The sequence below is a fragment of the Anser anser genome (genome assembly GCF_964211835.1).
Source record: "Anser anser genome assembly, chromosome: 1".
Taxonomy (NCBI): domain Eukaryota; kingdom Metazoa; phylum Chordata; class Aves; order Anseriformes; family Anatidae; genus Anser; species Anser anser.
This window is the reverse complement of record NC_139720.1, coordinates 38,305,683-38,328,312: the sequence shown is the minus strand read 5'-3', so window position 1 is coordinate 38,328,312 and position 22,630 is coordinate 38,305,683. Positions and strand designations below refer to the sequence as shown.

Here is a 22,630-nt window from a genome sequence, read left to right as displayed (position 1 = left end):
GTAATTCAAGTAACAAAATGAAAGAGTTTAAGAAACGGACACTGATCTGCTTCACCAAACGGTTAACTCTTTTGGTAGCAGTCCAGATGCAAGCCGTCTTAGCCTGGAATATTAATCATGGTCTCAGCTGAAACTGAAAAGTGAGCAATATGGAGATTTCAAGATAATGCAAGTAGAGTCAGGCCTTGCAGCCTGTCATGCTGAAGATGAGAAGAGAGGAACTAACAGGCGAGAGTGTTTGTTCATTTATGATAGGTTTGTGTCAACATATTAATAAAACAGCAGTCCGTCTAATGGAAGTGTATCAAGCTATCAGTGAAATTGTTAGAAGTACAGTATGTTTCCTCTTGTATTCTGAAGGTAAGCCTGAATTTGGTTTTAGTACATTTTCATAGTAGCAAAGACGTTTAGAGCCTTTGGAACACAGGTCCAAATCTGCCTGCAGACACTCAATATACAGCTGTATGTACCTATGTGCATTTGTATACAAAACCATAAATACATTACTATATTTATATGTAAGTATAAAATAATATATATGTATATATATTTATATAATAAAAATATTTGTGTTCATTTCTGACAAGTGATTGTTTTTTTAAACTGACAAGCCAGTAAAGTACTATGCCTAACTATTAAAAAGCTAATCTTGCATTACTCCTTTTAGACAGACTTCTCAAGAACAACTTCACATTTCAAACTTAAGTTACTAGATATTACATGACATTACCAGGCATACCCTTTTTGAAGCAAAAACCTCAAATATTTGACAACATCTACTGCAGCTTGAAGCAAGTATTTAAGTTCCTGTAACACAAGAACATCTTTGCACTTACCTTTCTGTAGGAATCTTCTATCGTAGGATCGTATTTTTCAACAAATATTCCTTGAACAAACTGTACAGTCTGCAACACAGAAGTTCATGTAAGATCCTTCTTGTATACTGTACAAAATGTCACAAATTACTGTTCTAGGTGTATATTCACTTATCCATCACAGTTTTGAAGGCAAACTAAGTGACTGATGACTATAAATGAAGTGAAATTACAAGAAGTTAGAGGCATATGCCTATTTGACTACGTATTGTTAGATAAAGTAACACTACACTTTCTTTTAGGCACTCATTTGGAGCATAGGAACTAAAGCATGCATTGATTTAAGGTTTGTCTAACTTTTGGAATCATTATTAGTTTTTAGTTGAACAGGATACCGTACAGCTGCATGGCTTTTACATTTGTATTTAGAACTACTGCATCTTTTACTACTTATCTGCCAGCACAGGAATTAGTCAAAAAATAACTGCCAGCATTTACTACTCCTAACTAAAGTCAATGAGATATTCCTGTATACCTAGCATGTAGGAGGTTTTTAGCCCAAGTGGAACTTTAAGACTCAATGGCCAAGTCAGAGCATGGACAGGTTCAAATCCAGACATGCTGCAGTAAGGTAAGCACGGAGAGGTGAAGGAAAAAGTTCTTTTATAACCTAAGATAATTTGTCATGTGTCTTCCTTTAGGAATTGCTTTGTAAAAGAATAGCTTCTACCTGATAAAATGGGCCTCTAGATCTTACTTTATGATAAGGTGCGCAATTAAACTGAAAGATGTAAAGTTCTCAGTTGAGCTGAAAACTTCATATTCTGTGAACGTTTTTAGTGCTAGCCTATGTCAGTCTGACTGCAACTTTTCTGTACCCATTTAGCTGAAACTCACAAGCTCTTTGGTGTACGGTCATCTACCTGCTACAGTTATTCACCCACTTGCAAGCACAGATATAGAAAACATGACAAACTTCCCATAAATATGCAGATGGATAGAAGTTATTTGCATTTAAAAAAATGAGTGTTTTGGACACTAACTAACATTAGGCAACCAGTACACCAGAGAACTTTCTAGAGACAGAAGTTACCAAGGCCAGGCACATGCCTGGCACAGTTCATCACGTTGGTTTCCCAAAGCAGCTTGATTTCCCACAAACCTATGCATGCCTGGGTTATCCAGTGAAGCCAGAGACCTTCATAATGCTTTGGTTATGCATTTCACTGTGCGGGATGGGCAAAGATCTGAGCAAGCACCAGCAACCGACCACATCCAAAAATACCAGCATGCGAGAGTGCACCACTGGATGCGGATACACCCAGAAAGTGCTGACAGACACACAGCAAAGGGTGTAGCCATTCTAGCCAGGAACCCTCGGCAGTCATTACTTATTTTTTTAACGTGAGTTTGCAAAAATAATGGGTTAGTAGAGAGTACTGGAGAAAAAGCAAGACACCAGAAATCTAAGAAAAACTTCAACTGCTTCATAGTACTTACCAGAGCAGACTTTCCAACACCTCCAGAACCAAGAACCACTAGCTTGTATTCACGCATGATGCAAGAGATAAATCGCCCTCAATACCTAAAACACAATAAATTATTCACCGTTTTTTTTCAACAGGATTGCTATTTTAGCATTACTACAGACACTGTTCGCTTGCATGTATAACAAGATATGAACAGTTAAATATTCATATAAAATTATAAAGGCAGGAGAGACACCATTATAAGCAGGCGTAACCTAAGCAGGATGTCACTTCAATTATTACGCAGTATGGACACTATGGCCACTTATTCAAGACAATAATGGTGATCGATAATACTTTTTCGCCTAGTGCAAGTGAAGTACTGCCAAGTGCTTCTTCTGAACAGGATTTTAAGACTTCAAGAAGAAGTTCTGTTATTCACGTGTTACTGCGTATAGTTTCAGACTCAAAACAGTACAGACTTGGAAATGTTTTTCAAATGGAGATTTTTATATCCTAAGAAACAGTACTTTGGAGAAAAGGCAAGAACAGATTAAGACTCTTTGTAATGAAGAGCTCAGTATTGTGATCTTGCCAAAATATCCCAGGTGTTTTGAAGGAAGTGCCCAAGTACCTGGCAGAGCTGCTCATACCTGCATGCACACAGCACTCCCTCAGAGGCCTCTGGATGTATACATATCCTTCATTTATAGCACGGAGGAATTAGGCACAGAAATTAAATTTACTCCTATTCACAGGGAAATTACTTGTATCACAGCACACCACTCATTGATCTGTGTTCATCACAAGAACTTATACAAGCTTTTCTAGACAGGAAAGCAAGTCTTTAGCACCTCGGTGTGACTATTGCAGGGAGCATTAAGGTGATTCACAGGTTTCTCAAGAACTTTTTCCACTCACAAGAAGTTCCTTGCACTATGTATCTTGCAACAGGAGACCAAAGTCATTATCCCCAAGAGTCACTCAGACGCCTGAAGAGCTTGCGGTTTTACAGCTGCATTCCCAGTACTGAGTATGTTTATCAGGTAAACAGCTGCTAATGCTCATTACCTATGGTACTGATGTAGCAATTCTAAAAAGTTTCACAGCTACTACATCCTCTTCTCAGCCATCCCCCAGACTTGTTTCATATCGCATAAGTCTTTGTAATTTCATATACATACACATGTGCAAGTGGTTTTGCTCATACAAACTGACTTGAACGAAACGTCTCCAGTTTCCTCTGAAAAACTGCACCACACCACTAAGAACATCAGTACTGACTAGAAAAACAGATAGGAAGCTTCTTTAGTGAACAGCATCTCTTCATTTGTGGCATCATTTACGTGGAATATCAGCCAGAGCTTGTATCTACTGGCTCCAAGTTTGATCAACATCCAGAAAGCACAACCTTGACGCCACAACCCAATTCACTAAGCAGAGTTTGATAAAAAGGCTTAAGGATTTTATTTTTTTAAATACATAGTGGCCATTTTTCAAACCACCAACTCTTAATGAAGCTACAACAGAAAGCTGCAAACCATCAGATAAATAGTATTTTCTCTCTCACATTACTGTTCTGCCATAAAAGAAATATTGAATAAACCCTACTGTAGTAAAGCTAACAGTTACTATTAATAAGAAACAATTATCCAAGTGGAGATGGCATATATTTTCTCATCCTGAAACACTTAAATGCCAAACGAAGAATCATTCACAGAGATACTCGTGTAAGAAAATTAAACCTACCTCTTCCCACCAAGCAAACGTTTTTCAAAAAGAACAGCAGGATCCCAGAAGTTAGTATTAAAAAAATAATAAAAAAACCTGCTTAAATCTGAGGACTGATTAATGTTCTGCTAGATACCTAAATGCAGTTATAACGACTGTGGTTTTACGACTAACTTGAAGCAACCAAAATACTATTTTGAGACCCTTCTTCTCCAAGAAGCTGGGAGTTGTGTGCTAGCCGGTGTGCCTACCTACAGCTGCCTGCTGGATCTGCCTGCTCATCTTCACTGGAAGGTGACCTGGCAAAAACAGAAACAGGGCCACAGATGCTGGGGCAGGTCTTCGGGTTATGTGCACAAGAAAATGTACCCCTTACTGTCCTGCAGGCAACCAAGCACTGCTGCAGCTGTCACGCTGCAGGAGGAAGGTCTCAGTTCCTTTCCTGCACTGACTCCAGCATATACCAAACTGAGTTACCTGCTTTTGTATACTTTCCCTGCCTTTAGAAAGACAAAATCCTCCTCACCCAGAACTTTCCTGTAAAGAAAGGAAGCAGAAGCAAGGTAGGACAGTAGGACATAGCCCTCTCATCAGCAGTAACCTCACAGCATCTCTGGGAGTCATGCCATCTGTTTAGCACACACCACAAAGACGATTTACATAGAAATTAGAGCACCTCCATGTTAATGCCCATCTACGCCATCAATGATTAACCCCACATTATCTGAAGACTGAGAAATCAAGAAGCCAGGCTCTTGCAAACACGTCATGAGCAATTTTATTTACCTGAACTATTTCTTGCACCTTAAGCAAGCAATGGGTGTGCAAGGAGAAAGCAGCGAGGAACTAATACCAACCTGGTGCCCAGCTATGTAGGTCTCTCCACAGGCTTCTGTTTACCAACAAACATCGGGACTATCCAATTTCACACCTAATAGAACAACTTTTCATTCCTCCCTTTAAGTAGTTTTCTTCGACCAGAGCCAAGCGTACTGTTTTGTCTGTTTTGCACCATCATAAATGTTCAGTTAGATCCCCAAAACCCTAAGTCGTCCAACCTTTCTACAAAGAAGAAAAAGGATCGTCTAACTGTACTGAAATACACCTTTCAAACTCATGACAAGTTAAGCCTGTAATTACTTCACCTGTCATTTCTTTAAAACAAACACTCAGTTATGTCTTTATTTTTGGAAAGGTGTCACTAGAATGACAAACTTAGTCGGAAGAGGGGAAATCCCAGTGCAGTAATCTGGGTGAACTGCAGCAATTTCAGTGTCTTGTAAAGGATGGTTTCAGCAGAATTGTTCAGTATTCGGTCTGAAGTTAGCAACTAAATATGCAGATGTCAGTAACGAAGGCTGACAGTAATTTAGAAGTAATAGAACTTAGAATAGATATTCAATAGGTGCTGCTCACCTAGTGGTTTGAGTCATTTGTGACTTTCAGGAGAGTTCAACACAAGCCAAAGCTGCTTTTGGCATCCAGGTTTGGAAGAAAAGCCCTAAATATCCAATGCTCTGGAGCTGGTTTCACTGCTTTTGGTCACGGTACGTAATTGAAGCACATATACACTACTACAGCTTGGTCAGCCAGTCTTCTTAACCTGTGAAATGCCTAAGCAAAAAGCTTTGGAATGAAACACAAAACAACCTGTTTTGCAAAACACTTTCTTCAAGCTAACTCTGGAATAACACCTGCAGAAGTACCAGCTGTCATCTGCTCCCAACCCACAGGCTCCGGATAGCAGCCCTGAAGTCACTTCACCTTCCTTTTACTGCTTTCTAATAGGTAAGAAACTCACTTCGTGGCTGAGAGAACTTTCCTACGGAAAGAAAAATTTCCTGGTTAGAGGTCTCTGTCTCAACTATGAAACCACCAGTCTACAAAGCTAGGAGCATGGCAGACCAGCAGCTACTTCGAGTTAAAAAAAAAAAAAAAAGCTAGCACTTTTTCCACTGACCAGTATGCCCGTTGGCTGTAAGCGTGCCCAGCCTGGGTTAGGACTCTGATCCTGCCTGAACTTGACTTTCCAGCGATTCCTGACTAGCCCGACCCGGCCCTGCTCTAGCTCAAACGCATCCTGCATCGTGTGGCGTACGGACTGCTTGCATCCTAAGCCTTGATCTTACTCTAACTTTGCTTTTCGGGTTGACATAATGCTTGATTCTGGAATTAATATTGTATTCAGCTCCATCCAGTGCTGACACTTTCTTGTTGACTCATTTATGACAAACGGTGGAAGCAGAGGAGAAAGATGGAAGACAAAGGATAGAAGGGGAGGTTTAAGCCATAAAGCACACAGTATTTCAGTTACCTAATGGTGTTTTAAACAACAGAAGACATTAAGCTTCAAAGCAGGACACTGATGTAAAAAATTCAGCTGTTGAAAGCTACGCATGCTGTAAAACCTAAGATGGATGCACAAGTTTCTGGTGGATGGCCTTCTCTGCCTGAAAAAAAAACAACAACAAAAAACAAAACCAAAAACTTCTCCAGCTATTCTAGAACAGATACTGACTGTGTGCAATCTCTCCTTATAAAATCTACCCCTTGCATTTCACATGTTCTCCTGCCCTTCTCTCTCCCACAACCACAACAGGAGAAAAAAAGTGACTGGAATAACTTTGGAAGAGTACGTGGTTATAAAGCCACTTGTACTATCCAGTCAAGAGCTCAAAGTGGCACCTTCAGAAGTGGTACGTTCAGAATAGCTTCCAGCAGTTGGCACAAGCCAGACGTTTCAATGATACCCTTTCATTCCAAAGCTATCAGAAAGCAATTGTATTACTTAACTGGAAAAAAATAGAGAAAGGATCATTAGATCCTTTGATCTAATGACAAGATCTCACTCCTTCAAATCAGGAGACAGTTAGGCTTGCGTGTTTCCTACCTAAAAGTTAGCATGCTAACGCCACAGCCATATCACAGCAAGGTCAGAGCACCCAGAACAAGACACGGTCAAGTCCAACAACGTTTGTCTGTACTCCCCAGATCACCCAGTCTCAGGGGGAACAAGAAATGGATATACTTAGAAGGGTGTAATCTAAAGGAAAATAGCACAGTATCTGACTAATAGATAAGCAAAAAGATTTATTGGACAGTAGTTTATACGAAGCATCCACAGAATTGCCCAGCAATTAGACACAAATAATTTCAAACTTATTCTGACCAAATAAACTGAGCAATTTGTTTGAATCCCTACCTTCCCTCTTCTTTTAGTAGAGTACTTTAACAGAGATTTACACTGCTTTGAAGGGTGGCTATCTTTAAGGTGACAGGCCTTTGAGGAATGAGAGCAATAATTCCTTGGCTTTTTCATTTTTCTGCTCCTCTAACGTTAGACAGAAAAACTTTGTCCACTGTGGTCTCTATGCAGGCACTAAAGAGGAAGACAGGAAGCATGCAAAAACGATGGCCTTCCCCCCCTTCACTGGAGCAGGGAATGTCTTTCACAACTGAGACAAGTGTTTATACACACGGATATCGGCATAACCGAATTCTGGAGACATCCAATGCAAGATTTAGCTAGAAAATAAGGGAACTTACTCTTCTCCAAGAAGCAGCATTTTCACACAAACTGGACTCCAGCGCTGTCTGAAATACGCAATCTCTCAGAAGTCGTGAGCTCACTTTGGCACTCACAGCTGATGGAGTTGACGTGACTTCAGTAACTGCCTCGTGTGCTTCCTGAGGTGTAACAGTCCATAAAGCCACCAAGACCGTGCAGCTCTTTTTCATCTATTATTTTTACTAATTAATGCACATATTAATGCATTAGTGTTACTACACTGCACTAATATACAGCGCGTTAATGTAACTAATGTACTACATTAATACATATATTAATACATTAAAAAAAACAATGTTAATTTTTCTTACCCTGACATCTCTTTCACTGTCAGGGAAAGGGGATTACTCCTAGTCTCATCCTGATTTTATCAACTCTTGAATATAGAGCAGAGATGACAGACATTCTTGTTTTTTGGCCATCCCAGTTTTGAACAGAGTACTAGAAGGTGATAACTAACTCAAAGATGATAACTAAAGAAGTATACAGTTGAGAGTAAACAAGGAACTTAGAGGAGAATTCTTCCTGAAGCAGGACGACTGCTTACTTAATTCTACACTTCTTCAAAATCAAAGTACTTGATAAAGCTCTTGCTCCTCCAGTTTATGCAAATGACCGGACGCTTCATCCAATAAATCACTGCGCATTCTTCAAAGGGCACCTTTGAATGAACACCATTTGAACAGAAAAAGGAAAGCTTAAGCAAGACGATCCACTGGAAAGGAAGCGCTTTAAAAGGTTCACATCTTTCAAGGCCCCTCACAGAACTTGCTTTCAGCTTCTGCCCTGATCACATAAAGTGGGAAAAAGTGCCTCTTGGACATTTTCTGGAGAGTTTTCTTGAAGCATGTCTCCAGACAAAGGTGAACCAAAGTGACGGTTCACTTAAGAAGTCAAGGAATATAAAACGCTCTTTTAGTGATGACTGAAGATGCTGCACACTTACTGCCTGTAAAGCCTTCCTAAAAAGCAAGCACACAATGAAGAACTCAGAATTCAGGCAAGTTCAAATACCATTTGAGGCATCTGAAAGGATTTGGACTCAATACGACAGTTATGAAGACAATTTTTTGGGGGGTTAGAATTTAGTTTGCTAATTTTTGTTCAACTCCTTCAGCCTCAAATTTTGGTTTCTGATTCAAATTTGTTACCTGTCTGAAGAATGGGAAAGCCAATCAATCAATCTTTCCAAGTGATATTAAACCCAATGAAGCTGGAACTGGAACTCACCTCCAGGCCAAAACAGGAACTAAACACATTCAGTCCTTGAAGATATCCCTGAGACTTGCTTATGTGAACGAGTTGTTCAGGTATGGAATTAAGCAAATAGTCCTTCCCAGAAGCATTATCATTTTCAGAACTTTACAGACACCGCTCTCATGTTCAGGTCTTGATGTACTGGTTCTATTGTTCAGTGCATTCACTGAAATTTTCATAACTTTTCTGCCTCTGCATATTTACCTCTTCAGAAGAGGCGTTTTGTTAGAACCGCCTTGGGAACAGCGCTCTTAATCTCCTCTCAACTCTTTCCATAAGTTCTGAACATCTGAATGACAGATCAAGCAAATCAACTGACTGGTTTACCCGCTTACCAGTTGAGAAACTCACCATGGAAAAGAAATCCTACTTCTCGGAGAGGGGATATTAGCCCTGAGGTGGAGTGACAAGACAGCAGTCAGACATTTCGAAAAACAGCTCTAGCTCATTCACAGGACTCGGTCAGTCTGACCATGGCCAGCAGATTGCATCTTACAAGGAAAGATGCTTCCCACCTCTGGTACTGGCCAAACCTAAATCTTTGTAATTACCTGGGCTATCCAGATTCCACCAAGGTTTGAGTCCCTTGGTTTAGAGCCCCTTCTTCGCTGGAGCAGGTGGTTAGGGAGAACATGGGCTGTTCTTACCACTCCTCAAATATATACACGAGGAGAAGACCTAAATCTTAGCTCTAAACTCCAAGCCAAGGAGGGTTTTCTCAGTCCATTCACTTCCAAAAGCTTTTAGATGTTTTAGGAATTAAAGCAACTCATAGAATCCTTGCTCAATAGGGTGATCTCTTACAAGAGTTGAGTTAAAATACTTCAGAGTTGACTTTATCACACTTATCAACAGAAAACATTATTCCGAAATCAATTTGAGACAAGATACAATGAAAAAATGATAGGGTCTAATTGAAGACGTTTATACTCAAGCCTCTGGGAAGAATCGCTAATCCATTACTAATGCAGACTTTCTGGAAGCAAATCAGTTGTTCAGTAAACAAAACTAGAACTTTTTGTTTCTAATTTTTACCTGATTTTGACACCTTTTTGTCAAGACAAGCAACTATTTCAGAAAGAAAAGGATTTGTCAGTTAGCTAGCTAGTTCTTCTGGGCCCTAATGCAGCAGTTTTTCTTGGACAAAAATATTTCTTCAATTATCTTCAAATATTTTAACTGATGCCAAACTATCTTTGAAAACTTGCCTGGACAGTTAAACTTGCCCAGTGACAGGAAGTCATACTCACCACCTGAGAAAGTGGCAGAGACACAAAACCAAGTTACTGCAGCACAAGCAGGGCACGGAGGTTTAACTTACTACTTGAATATCCCATGGGGATGCTCATCCTACAGAGATAACCAAGTTTTCTTCCCATCATTGAAGGGAACTACCTTGATTAGTATGACATACACGGAGAAGTTCTGCAAAGGATCTAGCACACTAAATGTCACATTCAAGCTTACCTCTGGGTAGTTCCGGGGTCTATAATTAGTGTAACTGAGTAATTTCCCCCCTTCCCAAAGTCAAAGTTATCTCCCAGCTAGATCTTAAATCTAAACGCACACCTGATGCATGTTGTAAGGCTGAAAACCAGCATACTTGAAGCCACAAGTATCTCAGGATGAGAGGTTCCAAGCGTGAGACCAACTTAAAGCAGTTTCCTATCAAGCATAGAAAGCCAACTTGTTTCAAAACAAGTGATGCAATGAACACTCTTAAGCTACTAAAAAATAATGCAATGCTCCAATTCTGAGCTGAAGTTTCAGTTTTATGCAAAAACTCAACTATGCCAATTCCGGTTTTATCAGAGACTCAAAATTAAGTTATATTAAGCCTACTTACGCCTCAGTTGGACTTTGTAACTTTTATCAGATTATTTTTGGTAACTGTTTGCTGTGACACCTTTTCTTCCAATCTCAGTAAAACACCACCATCCCCCAGAGAAGTCGTTTGTGCGTGCTCTACCAGTCTGACTTCCAGCTAAAACGATGATCTCAGAATTTCTAAAGAAACTGAACTGCAAATGTTTTTGATGCTTGCAAAGAAAACTCTAGGCAGACAGTAAGTAGAAAGAGCACTCAGATTTTTAAAAAAACTACAAATACATTAAATTCAGAGAAAGCATAATTATCACATTATAATACCTTGCCAGCCATAAACTAAGTATTCAACTATGCAGCAAATTTTGAGAACTGAGACAGCAATTTACAGCTGCAAGCTCGTCTCTACTGTCATTAGAGAAGGACCAGTATTTAGCTCTAAAACTTATTAATTAATAGACTGCCTGAACTTATTAATTAAGGGACATGGTGAACCTGCCATGTTTGACCCAATACACCTCCCACTGTCTCCTCCTGATTAACAGCAGATCAGATCATTTGCTTATCGTCATAACCATTCTAGTAAATTTTATCTTTCAAGTTACAAATAGAGACAAAAATAGCAGGACTACAAGTGAGGCGTGCAAGTTTTCAGAGTCAAGATACTTCCCTTGTAAAAATGCACTTCTGCAGTTCGAAAGTTAAGTTAAAAAATAAGCTTGTAGGTTGGTTTAAGATACTCCTCTTAGGAAAAAAGGCAGCTTTACTCCTGTCATAGAAACAAGACCTACCCTCAAATTCCATGCGCTATCTGCATAACATCTGCCAGTCTTAGCTCTCCTCTGCTTGTGCCGCTGGCTGCTGAAGCCATCCAGCCTCGTGTCAGGTTTCCACCTTCAAACGTACGGCAACGCTGAGTACAGCTGCAATTCCAGGACGTCCTGAATCTTTGTCCCTCCTGCCAGTTTGTCTCTATAACCCACGCATCGTGTACAGGCCTGGCAATACCAGAGCTTGCATTCTTCCATGCCTGCTTGCACCGTCTTCAATATTAAAAGTTGGATTTCAGTCCTGATTTGTTGACATTACTTACACATCATCAAGGCACAGACATTTCCCTCATCATTAGATTACCTTTTGTTACTGGCCACTGAAGACTGGCTTGTGTAGCTCCTTTGCATACAGCTACACAGCATACAACCACCACCTGAAAGGTTCCTATTTCCAGTCAGAAGCTAACAACATCATGATATACTGAAAAAAAAGTCATCTTCCAAAGTGCAACTTACGCCAAAGTATCCTTCTGTAGTATGATTTACAGTCCCTCTATTACAACTCAGGATAGTAGCCTGAGATCAGTCTTACCAATTCTCATGTGCCATTCCAATTAAGATTAGAAGTTTTATCTGCTGAAAGGACACTGATCCTATGCAAATTGAGAGTAGTAGGTACTAGCAATCATTACAGCAACAAAATTAGCTCTGCTATGATAAATGAACCATAGCAGAAAAGTCAAGTTTTTATAACTCGTGCCTGTTTTGAGCTCTCAATCAATGCTTCCTCAATAAAAGCACGGTTATTTGAATGTGAGCAAACATTACTCGAGTTATACATAACTTCATAAACAGTTCCTTTTTTAAAGCTTAAGATTTCCATCGTGAGGTTAAGTTAGGCAAAAAAAAAAAGCACGCACAAACCACCAGCAATAGCTACCATCTTCTGCCACACGATTATTCTACTTCTGCAATAACGGAGGTGTGACTTAATTGCTTCTTTTCACAGTTTATTAGCTGAATCCACCGATGAAGGTGAGTTTGTGCGAGATATGAAACACTTCATGGAAGTGGCTGAAACTTGGGCAGAAGGCACGTGCTACGAGGGCAGGCTGAGGCCCTTGGGCTGCCTGGGCTGGAGACAAGGAGGCTGAGAGGCGACCTCCTGGCTCTCGGCAGCTTCCCGAGGAGGGCGAGCGGGGAGGGAGGTGCCGGCCTCTGCTCCCCGGGACACCTGGGGACGGCCCAGAGCTGCGCCAGGGGGGCTTCAGGCTGGGCACGAGGAAAATCTCTTTGTGAGGGTGGCCAAACCCTGGAACAGGCTTCCTAGCAAGGTGGTTGATGCCCCGTGCCTGCCGGTGTTCAAGGGGCATTTGGACAGTGCCCTCAGTAAGGTGCCTTAACTCCAAAGCCCTGCACAGATGCAGATCCGCAGACAACTTGTTTGTTGTTGAGGCAACTGAAGTTGCTGCAGCTTCATACTAGTGTTTAAAAAACACTAAAACAAATGCCAGCTTACCTTCACATGCCAAGCTGTGATCTGCAGTAATTCTGCCTCTGCTTTGTGAGCAGCTGATGCATCTCAGACAGCCCCCCAAAAAATCTTATTAAATGGGTCAGAAATTTCCGAGCAGGAAAAATCTGACAGCTACGAGCAGGAATCCAAAGAGAAGCAATTCACGTTTGTAAGCCTAAGCTCACACACACAATGACACCTACACACAAAGCTAAAGAATTTTAACCAAATGAATTTGAATCACACTCAGCCCCACACCGCTATTACATGGACTAGATCTTTAGTGAGTTACCAAATTAGTATGGGTTAAACTTGATTAAACAAGTCTCCACAAGAGTCTATTTCAATCTTCTTAAGATCAGCCTAGTTCTTGTTCAGACCACAGTTTTTGGTTCCTCTACATCTTCAAAGCTTGTCATTTACTGGAGAAACCTGTACTTCCTTAAGATTTGCTTTGCTGTTAAGTTAAATCAAACGCATACTTTCACAGGGCAGCAGATGATGTCCAAAGCATACCGAAATTTAAAGTCAGCTCCAGCGGTTTGGGCAGGAAGACCTTTCTATATACAGAGCAGCATGCCGGGTCATCTAAGAGTCATCTATTATTCAGACTATGACAATCACCACACTATTTGAGCAGGTATTACCACCGTACCCTAAACGTTTTCCTGAACAAGTTTTACCTCCAGGAAATCAAATATATGCATCTCCAAACAATCTGTATTTTGGGCAAAGCCTGAGTGGAAGAACAACTTTTCAGTCCACCCCGTGTTCCAGTGAAGCAAGTTTATCCTTCACAAAACCACTCTTGTATTTCCACATCGCTCAGGGAGTTCCCAGTACAGCCAGTGCATCCTCTTTTTGGGTTTTCGACATGTGGCGTCAGCCTTCTGTAGATAAGGCTGCGAATGGTTCCTTACCTTCACGTCTACTGTCACAGCACGTTCAGCATTCAACTTCCAAAAGAGGTTTCGGCTTTCCTTTATGAAACGTACAGCACAGAATTTCATTTCTAAAAAGCACTCTGCATGCAGTTAACTAAGGAAGAATTATATGATTTGAGACTACAAATATTTTCAACTCGAGAAATCTGAAAAAAAATACATATTTGCAAACTGCATCTTAAGATCTTGCCTCTAGTTAGGAGCAGGATGTACTTCCAGTGAGCAAGGCTATACTTATTGGCTGCTGTAGTTAAGTAAGTCCAAACTAACGTGCATGTAATGTTGCTTCTTCATCAACATGCTGGCTAGGCAGGACCCAGATTCCTAGCAGAAAAGGAAAAGGCAGCTTCAGGACTTCTTGTACCTTTGTTTGTCAAGAAACAGACTGTACAACCTACTCGCTCTTTTCATTGATGGCTTCACACGTAGTACTCCATTTCCTCACTCTAATTCCTGCTCACATAGACACAGCATTTCTCTTCTGAGATTCTTTCAGGAATTTGATGAAAAGCAACACAGATCAAAAAGATGCCAAACACTCGCACATACAGCGGCCTAAAGCACTTTATTGTAGAACTGCGCTTTCAGCTACTCCGTTTTTGCAGAACTTCAGCCACCACACTTTGGTTTTCTATGCAAGATCTCTGGCTGAACCTCAATATAGCTCAGGGCGTTTCCTGAAATAAAAGGTTTAGGGAGATCAGAAAAGGAAAGAGCATCATAAAAGAAAAAAAAAAAGAAAGCATGGGCATTCTCAAACATAAAGCAAGGTGAAAAGGTAACAAACTGAAAGAGCATGCAATGAACAAATGAGTGATTCAGAAATGCTTGTTTCTCTCCAGTATAAAAAGCAAGCAGAAAATTCTGCACCAAAAGTAAGAGCATGTGAAAATCAAACATCTAGTCAGAACGAAAGTTATGAGTGCCTGGATTTATTGTGGGATCACAAGCTTCCCCCTGCTGGTCTCCAAACTTATTCAAAGCCCAGAATGATGTATAATCAAGTAACAGGATGCCTCTCGCCTCTTCGGCGAGATATCTCCTAATCTGCTGCATAAATCAGATGAGATTTATGAGAAAGACGGAAGAGCGATTCTCTAGCATGACAGTCAGCTATTTTTGCCTCTTCCAGTGTTCCTGCTCGATGCCACAGGACTACTACACAGTCTCTTATGTTCCACCAAGTGCTAAGATGACAATTTGGCACCAATTTCTAGAAGCACAGCATATTTTCAAATAACTAGTGTCAGCAAGAAGTTGGGTTTGCAGCAAAGCATTTCACAGCATGTTAAGAACACAAGTCCAAGGCAACTCGACTTGGGTGCTTCTATTCAGTGAGTACTGATGATGTTAAATGACTTCAGAAATTCATCTGTGGACTGGTAATAACACGGGCAAGAACTCTGAGGATGAATTCGTACTCACAAAGAACTCACGTTTCTGATGCTGCTCATGGTGGAATCCATGAAAACACACATCACTTCCCATATACTTGCACAACTTAACAATATGCATAAATAACAGCACAACGTGGTTAAGAACACCATGTTCACCATCAATTCTCCATTTAAAACAAGTCACAAGGGTGACAGAAAGCCAGTCTGATATACCCTTATACATACACACTAACTATATAACTGCAGGAGCACAAGAATCGAGATTTTGCTGTATTAATTTACATACTTTTCCAACCCTGAGAAAATCCTTTAACAATGTTGTCTGCAATAACCAACGAGAAACTAGGCAGGGTATGCTTTATGGGTCATCTTTTTTAAGGACATCGAGCTTTTGGAACATTATCTTGTAAGCAGTTTCATAATGAAAGATGAGAGGAGGGTTACCGACTGCGTCTTACAATGTCTTAACAATTCACCTTACCTACTTAAGGCTTGCAAGATTAATAAGCAAGAGGTTCCTGCCCAGTATGCCCCTGGACTGCCCTTGCACTTGACCACACAAGCTGGACACACAAGCACACAGCTCAGTCTCAAGTGTAAATATCACCTTATAAACAAATAAATCCAGTCCTAAATACTACGTCGTGGAGAAGGGTTCTTAAATAACTTCCATTTAACAGATTACCTCTATACGACAGTCCAGTTTGCTCTCCTCCACATTTAGAAAAAAAACAAGATGTGCTTCGGCTTTCCACTCCTCTCCCAGTGAATCACTTTTGGGGAAGTATCAGACCAGGTGTTACAGAAGTTTAACTGCAAACAAGAATTGTGCAACTTGGCTATCAGTTTTGTCCAGGCTCTGGGGCAGTCCAAATGGTTTTCAGCTTATTAACTTCATCTTAAATAAAAATTTGACTGCATTTGAAGCTAAGCCTTTAAAAAGGAAGTAGCTGCTCTGGCCCTACCTCTCTTGAACACACTTTGATTTCAGTAATGCTGAATGAAGTCCCACACCTAGCATCATTCAGGTCCTCCTCCTGCCTCCTCTTCCTCCCCTCTCAAGCTCCACACAGGTAACTCACAGGTGTCTGCAGCTCATCTTTAAGACACGTGGTGGTTCCCTTTTTGCTTCTTCTCGATACATGAAGAATACCTTAAAGAGTTTCCCTTCACTGAAGGCATGAAAAAAAAAAATCAAGACACAACTGACTAGGTTGCAGAAGCAGACTGTGTGGGGAAAAAAAAAAAAAAAAGAGAAGACTCCAAAAGCTAAGATAATTAATTCAGAGCAACAAAAAGGAACACTAGCAGGGACTATTTGTATTTGGGAGTTATTTTAGATTAACTGAAGAGGAGGCTGGCCAACATGCATGATTTGGGCAACAGATAGCAAATTCATTTCAGCTTTGACCAACTCATTTCATGAAGTTCTGAAGTAGGCCATGCTAAACAAAATAACCTTGCAGAATTGCATCTTTTCCTTTTACTTAACAAAACCAAGATTAATAAAACTTTATAGTTAAAGCAAGTAAGGTTAACAGTTAACATCCGCATCAACATCAATACATTTTGATGCAAAGAGCACATTTTCTTCAGAGTTTCTATGAGGAAAGCCAGGAATTAGTTGCAGATGCTTGCTTTAAGGTTTGTCTTCAGTTAACAAAAATAAACTGTTCTCCTGTTCCAGTTCTTCAACACTGTCCAGAAATTTAATGATACAAAATTTCTCATGGCCCTAAGATTAGGGTTACATTGAAAATTATTTCATGAATTAGGAACACCGCCACCCGGTATCCTTTCTGCAGAAGGACTGGTCAAATGATTAGGATTTCGAACACCTTCCTGTGTTGTAACAGCTGCAGGAACGATAGGTTGATCTGAGCAGCCAGGGGTTCCCTGAAGAGGATCTCAGGCTGGAGGGAAACACGAGATGCTGTTTCTGTGCCGCAGGACGCAAGCATTCGTCCACGAGAAGGGCCAGGCAGGCTCTCCCACTTCTGCACTCTGGTCTGGCCTTCCTCCCTTGGCCGAGGCTGAGCTAACCACGTTTACTGTAATTGGCAGTCTCTTTTCAGAGTCGCAGAGCAGGGATTTACTTCAAACAACATCAGCTCCTTAGATTAATAACTAGAAAGCTGAGCGGGACAATGCGCTCGACGCTGCCAAACGCCTCCTCTCCTGCCTGCTTCAGCTCTGAGCAGCTCCTTTCGCTTTGCTTCCCTGCGGGGTCGTACAGAGCCTTCACCCCACTGCTCCACTGATGGACGGTGCTGGGAAAAACCCTGCCTTTGAGCAGAGAGCATCCTGAAGAGCTGGAGGGCCCACAACTCATTGTGTATTTCGAAAGTCTCTCAAGAGGCAGATTGCCAACACGGTGCGTACAGCCTTCCTCCCTTTCCTTGTCGCTAAAAGACCATGGAGATTGGTGGGAGTTCACAGCAGAGATGTGCAGACAGTTAAAAAAAAAAAGAGGAAAAAAGGAGGCCTTTTTAGTTGTCCAGTGTTTCTTTAGGCATCCTAAAGCATGGGAGACAAAGGCTGCAAGCCAGAACTCACCGCCACTTCCGAAGGTAGCCTCGCTCAGTTGTGCTATCAAGAAACAATCTGTACCACCAGACGAGGTCTCCGACTGTCTCCAAACACCGCTTGCCTACTACAAGCAGTGTTGCAGCCTCGTAAGAAACTCACTTTTACTCTGCCTGTCCCACTCAGTTTTCTCGTGTTTGACAGGCCCTGGGAAGGAAGCAACACATGAGATGCTCCGAGTGAGATGCTCAGACTCTCCTGCAGTCAACTGCAGAACAACTTTGAGAAGTGTCAAGTAATAAGCAGGTCCCCTATTAAATGCCTTCAGATAACAAAAAAGCACCTTCCTCTTCCCTGCTTTATCCAAGAAGAATACAATCAGACTATCTCAACCATATGTGAGCAGGAAAGCAAAGCCTGCCTTCAGATAGAAAGGTGCAGTCACTCCCTCCATCTCTCCAAAGAAGGAGGCTGTCTAAAATATCCCTCTACCTGACCTAGATGCGACAGAACTCAGCAGAAGCCTGCCCCAGCTCAGCGGGGACTCAATACGCTGACATTACACAGAGTACTTCAGCCTGCTCCTGTATTTGTTCTGAGACAGAAGAGTGGCACTGCTTGCAACCACAAGCTAAATACAAGCTTCTGTTGCACAGCATATACTTAGCCATCTATTTACTAAGAGTAATTCTGATTAAAACTCACAATAGCTTGAGAGAAATTGCAGAGCATGCCCTGGAGAATTACAGGGCACTCTCAGAAGTCAGTTAGGTATCTGAAAGTCATCGCAGCATTATCGGCCAAGGACCCAGCTATTGTCTCACCATCCACCCAAGGATAACCGCGCGCCTGTTTTTAATCCGTACGCTATCCCTGCCCTTCGGAGCACCTCTCTAGCTCGGAGCAGGCAGCAGAGCGCTACGGATGCCAGGACTGGCACTACAGCAGCGCGCACACCGAGTACTCAAGTACTTCTGTGACTCCTGCACTTCTCATATTCCAGACGATAGGTGGACACCTATTTATTTCAGTTCCCGTGCTTACTAAGTGCTAGATCACAAGCTAAGTCATCTTCAGCACGCTTCCTTTCTCAGCCATACAAGTAATTTCTTTCTGCCTTTGTAGGCTCTCACCTAGATTCCCATCTGTTTGCTTCTGCTCCAGAAAGGCTCTCAAATTAAAGACAGTCAGCTTCACTCTGTAAAACTGGCACAGCACAAAGAAAACTGTCATGGCTCACTTCAGATTTATTTTTGATGACCCGTCCTGCAGCAGAGGTCGAGAACAGCATAGCAAAATTTTAATTGCACTCAGAAAACTTATTTGGTGCATGCACACAGCAATCGAAGCAGGACCTCCAGTTACAAAGAGTACAAAAGACTATTTGTCTTTTTTTCATATGACTTCTGTTATAATGCTTATAGTCTCTCAGCTCTGTTTTGCACTTCAATTCACCCCCAGGCAGACAGGTGCCACGTATGATCAGCTTTGCTAAAAAAAATTAAAAAAATAAAAGGATGCATGACATTTATAGCATATGGAGCAACTCAAACCTCAGCTATTTAGCTACATAAAGCCTTACCCTGCAGTAAAGGCCATAAAGCCTTACCCTCCAGTTGCAAGCTAAACTTGAAGAAGTTCATACGAGTGCATGACACGAGCCTGAAAACACGCAGGCACCAAGGATCGGAACACCGCACATCGTTATTTAGGAAGTTTATCTGCAAAGCCTTTGGTGCAAACGACCAAGGCAACCTTCGCTATTCCCTCAGCTCATTTTTAGCTAGAATGAAGTCTACAGGATAGACTTGGAACAAGAGTTTTAAAAAAAAGGAATGGATAAAGAAAGTGAAAACGCTTGTTTGTACTAGAAATTAAGTTTTGTTTTCCCAAAGCTTGAGATTTTAGCATTGATGTAAGTCATCTAAAAGCAGATCGTTGGGTTCATTTTTCAAGTTTTCTGTGGGGGAGAAAAGAACCTCCTTCCAAAGGGAAATGTGTTTATTTTTGAGTGGTTACTATACAAGACAACGTGATTGCTTCTTTAACTCTTAATTATAATCTGTGGGAAAAAGAAGATTGTTTTCTGGCTTCTTTTTTCTCGTAACGGTGATTTCAACGCAGTTTACCACGAAAGAGTACCTAAAAAAAGTCTTTGTCATTCACTGTCTACGTACTCCAATTTGGGATACAACACAGCTGTTAGATGGTGGAAGTAGCAAGTTATACTACTCAGAACACCTAAACGCAGGAAGACACACACAAACCACGCGATTTTCAAACGGGGCACCTCCGAAACATCCCCTTTATCGGCCCTTTACCCCCTCGGGGCCGTGCCCACGGCACGGGGAGGACTTTTCCTGCCCCCCCTCGAGGCGGGGAGCCTCGGGCCGGAGCCCTGGCTCCCCACCATCCTCTTTTTGTCATCCGAGGCCAGCCCAAAGGCTCGCGTTTCGCTCTGCCCCTTCGCAAACTTCGCTCTGCCTTCCCCCTCCGCGCCCAGACGGGAGGGGCCGGCATTGTGCGGGTTTTGGGGGGTTTATTCGGGGGGTGGGGGGGGAGAAACGATGGGGTTGCGGCGGCAGGGCGCAGGACCAGCTCTTCCATTTGCTGCCACAGCGCAGCCGGGCCGGGCCGCGTCCCTTCCGGCCTCGTCCTCGCCGCCACCCCCGGGGGCTGAGCAGCGGGGCCCGGCCCCGGTCCCCTCCTCCTCCCCCCCTCCCCCGGAGCCCCGGGCGGGCGGAAGCGGCGGCGTGCGGCCGGACGAGGTGGGGCCCGGCTCGGACTTCCCGCTGCCGGCACCGCCGCCACCACCGGGGCTGGGGCCGGGGCCGGGGCCCGGCCCTCCCCGGGCGCCTCCCCTCGCCCCGCCGCCGGGGCCGCAACTTTCCGCCCCCGCTCCAACTTCGGCCGCGGGCACCGGCGGCGGGGCGAGGGCCGGGCACGGCCCCTCCAGCCTCCCCCGATCACCCCCCCCAACACACACACCCCGTCCCTCAGCGCCCCGCTCCCGGGCGGCCCCCAGCGCCTCGAGGCGGCGGCGGCTCCGCCATGTTCAGCCTGCTGCCCCTTCTCCCCTCCCAGCCGCCGCCTTACCCTTACCGGACAGCGCCTCCGCTCCCCGCCCGCCGGCCGAGCCCGCTGCCCTGCGCCGCGCCGCGCTGCGCTGCCCTGCGCTGCGCTCCGCTCCGCCCGCCGCCTCTGGCTGCCTGTGCCGGGGCGCGGCTTGGGGCCGTCGCCGTGACGCCGCACGGCCAGCCTCGCTCTGGCGGCGGGGCGGGGACGGGAAGGGAAGGGAAGGGACGGGAAGGGAAGGAGGGAGGGAGGGGAAGGAGGGAGGGGAAGGGCTGACCCCGCCGCCGCGCTGCCACCGCGCAGGCGCCCGGCCCCCTTCCCTTCGCCCCCCGGCCCCCTTCCCTTCGCCCCCTTCCCCTCAGCGCTGCCCCCCCCTGAGGGAACGCAGCCCCCCGGGGTTGTCCCCCCCGGGGTTTGTCCCGGCTGCAGGGGGTCGTGGGCTCGCCCCCAGCTCTGCGGGCGGCCCCCAGGGTCCCCGCACCCCCCGGTGTGACAGAGCTGTGGGTTAGGGGCGGCCCAAACGTGGGGCCGAGCGCTGCGCTGGGCATGTAATGGTCGCCCTGGGTCAGTTCTGAGGAGAAATGGCAGGGATGCGGCTCTTCCACCTCCGAAAGGCTTTTGGGGATCCATGGATGGAGAGTGTGTCAAAACCATGACGTGCCACTACGTGTACACAGCTCGCTACGCCTCTGGATGCGAACTGGCTGCCGTTAGCCCTGCGATACAAAGCAGGATGCCCGTGACCTGCAAATAAATTCCTCAGGACTTCCCTCTCATTTCCCCATTAAACATCATTGCCTTCCCCCCCCACGCTTCTCTCTCATTTCCACATTAGCATCATTACATCCCCTCCCCCCCAACCCCCACCCATCACTAATATTTTCCAGTTAGAAATAGTTCCGCTGATAAACGTTAAAAATAATCATTTATGTTTCTGGGAGGAAAAAAAAAAAAAAAAGCAAGCAAATAGTTAACATGGTGTGCTGAGATAAAACTTTTGCTCAGAGGAAGTCCACGGCATGGTGTGTGAAACTGACAGGAAGTTGCAAGGAGGCTTCTGGCAAGGAGAGTGGGTGTGGAGGAAGCGCAGGCTCTCTGTTTGTAGCACAGAGATAGAAAAAGGAAAAAAAAAAAAGATTATGTTTCTCCCCGTTGCACGATGGAGAGAGCTCCTCGCTATGAATGTTTGGGGGCAGTACAGCTTGGAGTGGGTGTGTGGGAGATGCTGGAGGTCAGAGCAAACGTGGTCAAAGAGCGACTGGTGAATTATCTGCCCTTCGTTGGAGGAGCTTCATCGAGGCTCACGGCATCGAGAAAGTGACACATTTAGAAAACATTTTTAAGCGTTGCTTCCAAATCCCAGACGTCATAAAATCTCCAAAGTCCAGGGAAATCTCTCGGTGTTTTACAGCTTAAACCCTCGTGTAGTACTTCGATAATGAATCCCTGTAAATGACAGATAATGCCAGAGAGCTCGGGCGGTGAGAAACTGAGTACACAGAAACCAGTCCTTTCTCATCGGGGCATCCTATGTGGGGCAGAAGTCATAAATCAGATGTCAAAACCGATAGCGTCTCCGGAGTAAAAAGCATAAGAGCATCTCTTGCAACAATTAGTTTAATAGTATATTTACTCACCAAACAGAAAAAAAGGTTTATTTAGACTTTTTTTTTGGTAAGTAGATATTATTATCAGCTCCCAGAGACAATCATACAGATTAAAAGAACAAACAGAA

At 43.5% G+C, this 22,630-nt stretch overlaps 1 protein-coding gene across 2 annotated transcripts in view; it reads right to left on the bottom strand.

Moving 5' to 3' along the window:
• The window catches only part of RAP1B (RAP1B, member of RAS oncogene family), a 32,037-nt gene extending 10,939 nt beyond the window's left edge, over nucleotides 1-21,098 (bottom strand). The window contains exons 1-3 of one of the 2 annotated variants that reach the window (XM_083824584.1): nucleotides 20,917-21,098; nucleotides 2,316-2,400; nucleotides 837-905 (exon numbers count right to left, since the gene is read on the bottom strand). In XM_083824584.1, the coding sequence (XP_083680710.1) occupies nucleotides 837-905; nucleotides 2,316-2,372 (126 nt within the window). In that variant the 5' untranslated portion in view covers nucleotides 2,373-2,400; nucleotides 20,917-21,098. The remainder of the gene's footprint in view (nucleotides 1-836; nucleotides 906-2,315; nucleotides 2,401-20,916) is intronic. The other variant, XM_083824583.1, reaches the window with a different exon arrangement.
• Nucleotides 21,099-22,630: the final 1,532 nt, after the last annotated feature.